General features: G+C 44.0%; 2 protein-coding genes across 2 annotated transcripts in view; one reads left to right on the plus strand and one right to left on the minus strand.

The window, feature by feature from the left end:
* abcc13 (ATP-binding cassette, sub-family C (CFTR/MRP), member 13) overlaps window positions 1–553 on the minus strand; it is a 19105-nt gene extending 18552 nt beyond the window's left edge. The window contains exon 1 of the mRNA XM_036520607.1: window positions 542–553. Coding sequence (XP_036376500.1) covers window positions 542–553 — 12 coding nt within the window. The remainder of the gene's footprint in view (window positions 1–541) is intronic.
* Window positions 554–2337: 1784 nt separating this feature from the next.
* Window positions 2338–10000, plus strand: part of zgc:112408 (uncharacterized protein LOC550260 homolog) — an 11766-nt gene continuing 4103 nt past the window's right edge. The window contains exons 1-7 of the mRNA XM_036520609.1: window positions 2338–2391; window positions 3812–3833; window positions 5839–6014; window positions 7649–7721; window positions 7907–7989; window positions 9245–9448; window positions 9742–9876. Of these exons, the coding sequence (XP_036376502.1) occupies window positions 2338–2391; window positions 3812–3833; window positions 5839–6014; window positions 7649–7721; window positions 7907–7989; window positions 9245–9448; window positions 9742–9876 (747 nt within the window). The remainder of the gene's footprint in view (window positions 2392–3811; window positions 3834–5838; window positions 6015–7648; window positions 7722–7906; window positions 7990–9244; window positions 9449–9741; window positions 9877–10000) is intronic.

Below are 10000 nucleotides of genomic sequence, written 5' to 3' on the forward strand. Positions count from 1 at the left end.
CCAGCTCAGTGCGCGACACGCACGGTATCGTGATCTTCTGTGATCTATCGGGAAGAGAACTGTGGGATATTATTTTCAGTCAAAACGAATTTGTAAAACGAGATTTTCTTGCAATTTTAATTGGGCATTTTGGCAGAAGGAGGATGTTGACATACACTTTTATATTATACAGTAACCAGAGTGGTTTATAACGCCTGCAAAACGATTGCATATTGCGCTTACTTCCATATCCTGCCCCGAAATTAAATTGTGCATTTATTCTGAAACACCAAAGACTTGCTATATCATTTTAAAAACATGCAATTGGAGCCATGACGAAATCCACGCGCCTCTAAAAAACTGCCTACTTCAAAGAAGGGCAAAGGTGTTGTATGTATACCGCACAAACAACCACGGAACAACCACGGTCCAGCATTAGCTAAGAAAGTTTTTCATACCTGATTGCCGCTGCGCCGGCTTCTGGAGAACGCGTATTTGAAAAAAGATAACCCCGCCAGATTGGTCACCGGAATGCAGACAACAGCAGACAGAGAAACGGTACCTCAGCCCCCATCTCCCCGACACGTCCCGCACTGACACCTCTGGGCTGATCGCAACTAACAAAAGACTGGTAGAGACTTCAAGAAGTACGATCGTATTTATTTACTTTTTAAAAGTTTTACTACAAAGGATAAAGATTGTTGTACAGCTATATGCCTCGAGTCGCCTATACACAAGTATTGCATGCGGAATTGCGCGTGTACCCAATGAGGCACGCGCTCCGCCGGGGGCGTGTCCATTGGCTGTCAGGCACGGTGTCTGTCCGGGGGACAAAGCCGTGGAGGTCGCTGTCATGCACTCGAGCAACGAGCTACAACAGTGAAATAATCTGTAACAAAAGCAATCTGCACTTCTAATTCTTAGGTTGCAACATTGGGACTTTGTTCCATCATCTGTAAATATTTTCTGTGATCATTCATGTGTATGTGTGTCATGTGTAATATTGCTTCCTTACGGTTTTTGCTTGTGTTATGTTCTGCCTCACTTGTAAGTCGCTTTGGACAAAAGCATCTGCCAAATGAATAAATGTATTGAACATCAAACGCTGGTTTCAGTTGCAAGCAGAGCTTATCCCGCAAACCTCAAAGATCGCGACTGAGCCACGATCCCTGCTCCACAGACTGATGCACACGTGTATTAACATCTTAAGCCGTGCATGACGTGCCTATTTAAGACATGGTGCACGCACATGGATGTGCGCTGGTGTCATGGCTGGGACCTTACTTACGATGATTGAATAAAGCGGTAAGCATTTAACTTTATCCGTGGGGGTGGGGTGGGTTTGAGGAATTGAGTCAGTTACATCCCTAAAGGGGGAAAAAATCAATCTAATGCACTTAGGTAATTAAAAGATCTGCGCGTGAATTGCGGATATAGCTGAATTCGGATTTCTTGGTTAAACTGCGTTGCGTCAGTGAATTAGCGAATGGAATTCCTTCAACAAACGAATACATAAAACACCGGCAGGTAGGCCTACTTTAAAACAACATTTATACCGAAATCCTAAATAACCATAGACCTATTGGTCCCGGGCACACAAGATGAAACGTGTAATTTATCAAAACGATAAACCGATCAAGTACAGACTCAGACCGTCCGTTGCTGCTCTATCCCACAGTGACCCAGCAGGCAAACCACGTGGACTGGTTTGCATTCCAGATGAGCTCTTAATAACGGATCAGTCTGTTTTAAATTAAATATTGATCTTTAACTGACATCTCTACATTTAATCGTATTCGTACCTATTTTGCGCCCCTTAATACATCGCTTCGTATCTCCTGAACAAATTCGGGGTGGTTGGCCCTGTTAAGCTTAAAGGCCTCCCAGTTTAATTGTTCAACTGTTTGACAAATATTTAATCTTAACCAACAGAACAAAATTCCCTGAAGTACAAGTTTCTTTCAATTGGGCTAAAATGAACAGAAATAGCTATACTAGCAATGACATCTTGTCTTGTATCCTTTTCCTAGGACAAAAAACCACACTCCTAACGAGCAATGTTTGTGACAAAGAATTAATAGCAGGTAGGAATAGCAGGAACCTCACAGTTTATGACATTTGATAATTATTTACTTAGTTCCTGTGTATAGGTGATGAAAGGTGTGCTCTGCTTGGAAAGTTTTTCTAATGGGCGATACCCAACTAGCAGTGTCAAATCCAGATCAGTGCTCAGTTCATACAGTAACTCAACAAAACCCAACCGAGAGACCAGCTGGAGAGAAAACCTGCACATGCTGTGTGCCTCCGGGACCACCCACTGAACCTGCTGTGAAATATGTTCTTAAATATGTCGGAAATATGTTTCGCAACATCCTCTACCCCAACCGCTGGGAGGCCCTCTCCAATAAAGCGGTATGTGCTCATTATCTGGAGGAAAAGTTTTTTAAATGAGTTTTAAAAAAGTTTTTATTTTCTTTTTAAAGAATACCTTCTCCCCTTTCCCCACCAATCTGGAATTGCCAGTCACACTGTTTTAAGATCACCTCTTCCCACATCTTCTATACTCACCCAGGAGTGCCAAAGCAAGGCAAGTGCTATCCACCAACTCTTTTGTATGCAGCCAGTGAATATTTTTCACACTGTTTGTGTTACAGTTAATACCACAGTACAGCAGCAGACTGTACATACTGCTGAAGAACGAAGCCGTTTTTTTCTGTTGCCGTGGATCTGACGTCCGGCCTTAGGCCTCACCCTGTGCTTGGGACGTTAGTACCTCTACTGTCCGAGCCACTTGGCTGTCACACAAGCACACTCTAACACAGATATGCTAAGTCGGCTGTGGTTCACAGACGTGCCCTATCTTACCTGTGGGTGCACATTTGCTTTTTTTCAAAGTGAGAACTGGAACCTATTAAACATGTATTAGTTTTCTTTACTACACACTGGGCAAAACCTGAAAGTGGGGTAAACACCACATCTGAAAAGCATGAAAACATGAAAAATCATGCTTCTGGCACACAGGCACACAGTTAACATCAGTCAAGGCTGCCTGTGTGTATTTTGTGTGCACTTCCATTGTGTGAATTTCCATGAAGGTATTCAATTTACATTAGGTTTAGGTAAATATACTATTCAGCCTCTCCCCTGCAGACCTGTATGAAATAATTACATATTCAATGTTCTGTTGAAAACAGTATGTTTTAGTGTACTGCTGTCAGCCTTTGTGTGGATTCATTATTCAGTACTGGACCATCACTCCCCCAGGTATTGTATTCCATTGCAAATATCAGAGATTGAATTGCCAGCTGGAGCCAAATAAGACCGCAGCATTTAATAACCTTTGTGCACTCCTGTCTGAGTGTGTGTGTCCCCTACACACACACAAACACACACATACACAGGGTTCAAAGGGCATGATTGATACATGCGAGATTTGCTTGGTCTGAGGAGATTACAGGAGATTTAATAACATGATGTCTGAGCAGCTTTGCTGTTTTCAGATTAAAGGGAAAATAAGACCGCTTTATTTGGACAAACTGGGAGTAAAAGAGCACTGTTTCGGATTAGGGATTCCCGAATGAACTCAGGCCTGGCCACACCCAGGTCGCGTGCCACATTTACGTCTCAGTCACAGCTGCTAAGCTGTAACTGTAATATTGTGCGCAGACTTTTAGCTTTATCTTTTTAGCGTAGCATCCATTATAGTACCTGACTGGTGTTATGAAGGACTTTCATCTGTGCAACCACATCAAGTTCCAAGGAAGTGTGTGTGTGTGAAGGAGAGAGTGCTTATGATGTTCAGTGTGATTACATGTTTTTGCTCTTGGTACAGGTGACCCTCCCACATCGCGGAGGTTAGGGGCTCACCCCCCACGCGATGTGGGAAAAACCTCGTAAAATTTTCGGCCCCCCTATGAACGATACTATACATTAATATAATACATATATTTTATGCATTTATGACTTTTTAACGTTTTCTTTACTTTTCGTCTGCAGTGCTATGCAGTTTCCCGCACAAGGTTGCAAAGCTCCCAAAAATTCCCATTTAATTGTTTGCCGAAAAATCTAAGCCGCGATGTGGGACTCGGTAAACTGTATATTGTTTCAGTACAATCAAATGTCATTTATAGACACTGTAGTGACTTGTGTTTGTAACCCTATGTGAAGTATTGTTAGATATGTTGTAAGTTAGTTGAATGTTACTATTTGATAGGAGAAAACTGAAAACAGCCTAACTGAGGTTTTAGGCTCAAATATGCCGGTGACCCACCGTATGAATGAATGATCTGGTCGTAGCGAGGCCCAACATACAGTTGTTATTAGCTAAACAGACTGCATTATGAAACTACAGAAGCTCAATCAGCTGTTCTTAGCTAGCTAACATTAACTAGCTTAGGCAGTCTGTCCAGGTTTTACCAAACGTTATCAGCTTTTGATAAATCTGTATATTGATCTATGATGGCGTGAAACTGCTCAATGCCTTTAGCTGCCTGGCAGCTAACCAGATGACGCTAGCCGTTTCTCAAGATGGCAAAACTGATTAGCTAGGTTTACTTTTTAAAAAAAAATATATTCTGGGAGCATATATTGTATGTATGAACCCAGCTGTGGTGAATTCCTCTTTGATGTCTGGCGAAGAGTTAGTGACCCCCTTGCAATCGCTCATTTTAATGTAAAAATTGCACATGACTGACACAATAATTTCTTGGACTGTAAAACCTTACTTAAATAATAAACCGGTAGGTCTACGTGTAAAATAACTTAAACTATCGGCAGCTACCTTTAAAATGTCCTGGTATGGTAATACATTTCAATAACGTAATTTAATGACAGTAATGTGTATGTTTGTGATATGCCTCATTTTATCTCGTGTTTGTCGTATGTTGTGTCGATTCATACTGAAAGCATAAACATGATAATACATTAGGCCTATTATCTGAGTAAATATGAATCCAACGGCATTAGAATGTAAAATAGTCCAGGTAAATTCGGTCCAAGGAAACACATTCTAACGGCAAATAAAACCGTTGCCGAGCGACAAAACTGCTTATGTTTTTAATTGCACATTTGAAAGAAGCGTTGTGACTAGTTTACATTATTGTGGTCATCCACACCTGACAAACGATACCGATACAGACAATAAAAAAGAGACGACGGGGTCTCGGTTTGCACAAATATTGGATGCATAACACAGCTGGCAGCAGAATGGTCAAAGAGCAAGACGATACGGAAGGAGTCAAAGGTGTGTACATTTAGGTAACTACCTTCATAGACACCTCTGTGTTTGAAGACGTCTGCAGCCGGGTTTCCGTTAGCTGGTTATCAGGGTTCTAACTTAGACGCAACTAGTTAGCACAAACTTGTGCCACCCACTCAAACGGGACAATTCAACATGCTTATACTCGCACCATAACTACATTACCATTTATTAAAATAAAAGAAATGCGCTTGCTGACTGGCAACACCTTTGTAGCGAAAAGTCCTAAAAAATCAGACTTTTGCGCTCCAAAATGACGTTTTGCACATTTGTAGTCCGTCGATAACGGCAAGACCTGCATCGTTGTACCCGTATTGTTGATTCTGCATTCTTGAATCATGAATTTACTTGTGAAAGAAGCCACATTGTATTTTTTTTATTAGCATGATGTGTTTAGCAATATGTGTTGCATTTTAGCACCTAAGTTAGGTAAAAGGTGTTAACTTTATTTAAGTAGACAGGTAGAGCAGGGAATTGAAGAAATCCAAAAAGACAACCAAATGAATGTTGTCAGCATGCAATGCCAAGCTAACATGGTTTTTCATGTATGATGAGCAGTCTATCCTGTGCTGTGAAATTTATGACGTCCCATGTGTTAACAGTTTCTCCCCCAGAGTCAAGGGACAGAACAGTTTCTTCCCCAGAGGATAGGGACCTAACAATTTCTCCGCCAGAAGAAAGGGACACAGGTGCTGGGTGCTGCGAGATAGTGCTCACCATCCTCGCTGTCATCATCATCATTGCCACCTTCCCCCTGGCTATCTGCATGTGTCTCAAGGTAACTCACTACGTTACATGCTTCTCATTCAGCAGACACTCTTATCCAGAGTGACTTACATAGGTTACAATTTTATACATTTATACAGCTGAATAGTTACGTGAGGCAATTCTGGGTTTAAGTACATCGCCCACGGGTACAGCAGCAGTGCTCCAGTGGGGAATCAAACCGGCAACCTTTCAATTACGAGCCCTGCTCCTTAACACTTCGCCACACTGCCGCTCCAGCTCGGAGCTTTACTGCCGACGTGTGCAGTCTGGCAGCACAGAGAAGCAGGTAGGGCCATGGCCTCCAGGTTTTGGTGTGGCTGTGGTACAGTGTGCCTCTGGACCTCAAGCTGAAACCCGTGGGCCGCGTTACACTTACATTACAGCAGATTACATTACATTACATTCAGCAGATGCTGTTGTCCAGCGTGACGTAGAAAGCGCAGCCGATGAAGTAGCAGGAAGAGCCCTGCAAACAGACCATTAGTAGCCATATTCAAACAAACGTCAGCGTCAAACACAGTTCTGACGTCACAAGAACATGCTTAGCTCCACACAAGTGCTGCGTTTGTCTCATGTGGCAGAGATATAGTTCTTCATGATTTGCGTCCTAGCCCAGCTGCTGGTATCCTGTTTTCTCATCCATCGTGTTTTAGCTAAACGTAGCGTATCCTGTGCTGGTATTGCTGCATTGCTTATTGTGTTTCACTGCCTCTGGCAATCTCTGTCTCGCTGAGGGATCCTCAGAAGCACTATCACCCAAAACACCTACCTCAAGCGCTGTTAAAATCCTGCTTTGCATTCTTTAAACTGGTGAAGTAAGACGTAAGATGTAGTCTGTAAGCATGCCAGAAAGGCCAGAAAGGCCACCTGCTATGGAAGGGAATAACGACTGAGGATCTATTCCTCCAAGGGGACAAAGTTCCTGTTTACACAGGGGGAAACACATGCTCACTTTGAAAATGTTAACAGATTTAATCAACACGTCTGAGAATAACATCAGAGAACATGTGAGGGCAGAGGTGATGTGTGGAGAGGCGTGTCTCCTGTGTCAGGGCTCAGAATCTGTGTTACTCTCAGAGCGTGTTCCTGTGAAGGTGCAAGACAATTTAACATACGGTTAATCTGAGTTCCTGCAAAGGTGAATGATAATTTAATCTGTGTTACAGTTAATATGAGTTCCTCTAAAGGTGAATGATAATTTAATCTGTGTTACAGTTAATATGAGTTCCTGTAAAGGTGAATGATAATTTAATCTGTGTTACAGTTAATCTGAGTTCCTGCAAAGGTGAATGATAATTTAATCTGTGTTACAGTTAATCTGAGTTCCTGCAAAGGTGAATGATAATTTAATCTGTGTTACAGTTAATCTGAGTTCCTGTAAAGTGAATGATAATTGAATTTGTTCCTGTTCCTTCATGGTGTTTCTTTTTTTTCTTCCTTTTAAAACCTGTGAGGTTGTCTTGTATATCTATCTTTTTCTTTTGTTTGTTCCTTGTTCTTAGAACACAGGTAAATAAAATTAAATAAAATAAATCAATATAAAGTAAAACTGAATAACAAGGAGGAAATGAGACGGATGTGTCTGAGGACTGTGTGTGGAGGGACCCGTGCGGGCGGTAGCTGATGGTGCTGTCCCCTCTGCAGGTGGTGCAGGAGTATGAGCGGGCGGTGATCTTTCGCCTGGGTCGGATTCGGGAGGGCGGAGCCAAAGGGCCAGGTGAGTTCAGGACGCTCGTGACTTCACCTGTGCTGAAGGGTACTGATACAGCTCGCTGGCTCAGACCACCACAGGAGTGGGGTCTCCTCTTTATTAAGCCTTGCTTGACTCTGAAAATAAATCCCCCCCCCCAAAATGAGTGCTTGCTGTTCTGCCATAGTGGCATCTCCTCGTGTTTTTTGCAGGGATATTCTGGGTAATTCCATGCCTGGACGATTTCCGAAAAGTGGACCTCAGGACTGTCTCCTTCAACATTCCTCCGCAGGAAGTGAGTCTCCCTGATCTCTGTTGGGGATCTCTCTCTCTCTCTCTCGCTCTCTCGCTCTCTCTCTCTCTCTCTCTTTCTCTCTCTCCCTCTCTCTCTCTTTCTCTCTCTCTCTCTCTCTCTCCCTCTCTCTCTTTCTCTCTCTCCCTCTCTCTCTCTCTCTCTCTCTCCTCCTCTCTCTCTTTCTCTCTCTCTCTTTCTCTCTCTCTCTCTCTCTCTCTCTGGAAACACATCAGTTGTGGACAGACAGTGGCCTCTCGTGGAGGACACGTTGTACAGCAGGTATGGGGCACTACAGTATAAAATAAGGTGTTAGCTGTTGGCGTAGATACTGAAGTGCCCGGTGCTATTGATCTTGACTACCAGCACAGTTTTTGATTGTGTCTTTATAGCCCTACTGACTGACTGAGTCTTAGATTCACGTAACATTTGTTCTTTGACTCGCAGTTAATTGTGCTACTGCTTATTTTAATCAATCTCAGTTAGTACTGTACTTGTAAATCTGTGCCTGTGAAGAAAAAAGTAACACTAAGCTTGGTAGTGACTCAGTGTTAAGGCCAAATATTGGCTGAATCCAACCCTGAGTCACCAGTTTGAACATAGTAACCAAAGTCTCTGCAGTGTACCACTAGAGGGCGATGCAGCTCTACTACATGGATCCAGCAAAGTACAATAGTGACAGTCTGTGAGGAGTGTGGAGGAACGATCACGAATCTGTCAGGGCTTATAAGTGCAGTCACATTGCCAGGGTCACACATTAGTACAGCTGAGGTAACCACTTTTTAAATTCACGTCAGTATTTTCAGTCATTTTTTGCTTGATTGTTTGAATACTTTAAGTTGTCACAGTGCACTTTGCCAATCACATGTGTCTTGATGATTTGATTATAAGGGATTGATTCTTAAAAGTGGAGCTCCAGGTGAAAGTCTTCTCTTCCCTGTCAAGTCTTCCCTGATTTAGTTGTAAAATATTCGTGATTTTTCGCAATGTTATATTAACATGATTTTTTTTTAGATTTTCTGCATTTGTATGCATCCCTTTATTAATTAAAAGAGTGACATGACTAACTGTAATAATTTGTATGTCACTCTGTGAATTCAAGCTACAGTACAGTAGCACTGTCAGTGTCTGGAATGCTTGATTTTTAGAAGCTGCCACTCACAGCGTTACTATGGGAATGATTCCGCTGTTCCACAGTGGGGAGGTACTCTAATAAAGTGACACTGTGACATCATCAGTGTTGTGGTGACATCATCAGGTGCTGACGAAGGACTCGGCGACCATCATGGTGGACGCGGTGGTGTACTACCGCATCATCCAGCCGTCTGTGTCCATCACCAGTGTGGAGAACGCCAACCTGGCCACGCAGATGCTGGCTCAGACCACCCTGCGTAACATGCTGGGCACCAAGAACCTGTCCGACATCCTGACCGACCGCGAGGAGATGGCGGACCAGATGGAGGTGAGGGCAGCACCCAGGAGCTCCCCCCTACACCCTCAGTGCGTTCTCCCCTCTTCCCTACACCCTCAGTGCGTTCTCCCCTCTCCCCTACACCCTCAGTGCGTTCCCCTCTCCCCTACACCCTCAGTGTGTTCCCCTCTCCCCTACGCCCTCAGTGCATTCTTCCCTCTCCCCTACACCCTCAGTGCGTTCTTCCCTCTCCCCTACACCCTCAGTGCGTTCCCCTCTCCCCTACACCCTCAGTGCGTTCCCCTCTCCCCTACACCCTCAGTGCGTTCCCCTCGCCCTTGCAGATGCTGCTGTATGAGGCCTCGAAGGGTTGGGGCATTAAGGTGGAGCGCGTGGAGCTGAAGGACGTCAAGCTGCCCCACAGCCTGCAGAGGGCCATGGCTGCAGAGGCAGAGGCCAGCCGGGAGGCCCGGGCCAAGGTGGGGGAGAGTCCGCTCCAGCTGCCCTCTCACACTGCCCTCTCACACCCCACACTGCCCTCTCACACCCCACACTGCCCTCTCACACTGCCCTCTCACACTCCACACTGCCCTCTCACACTGC

Source organism: Megalops cyprinoides, chromosome 2 (genome assembly GCF_013368585.1).
Source record: "Megalops cyprinoides isolate fMegCyp1 chromosome 2, fMegCyp1.pri, whole genome shotgun sequence".
Taxonomy (NCBI): Eukaryota; Metazoa; Chordata; class Actinopteri; order Elopiformes; family Megalopidae; genus Megalops; species Megalops cyprinoides.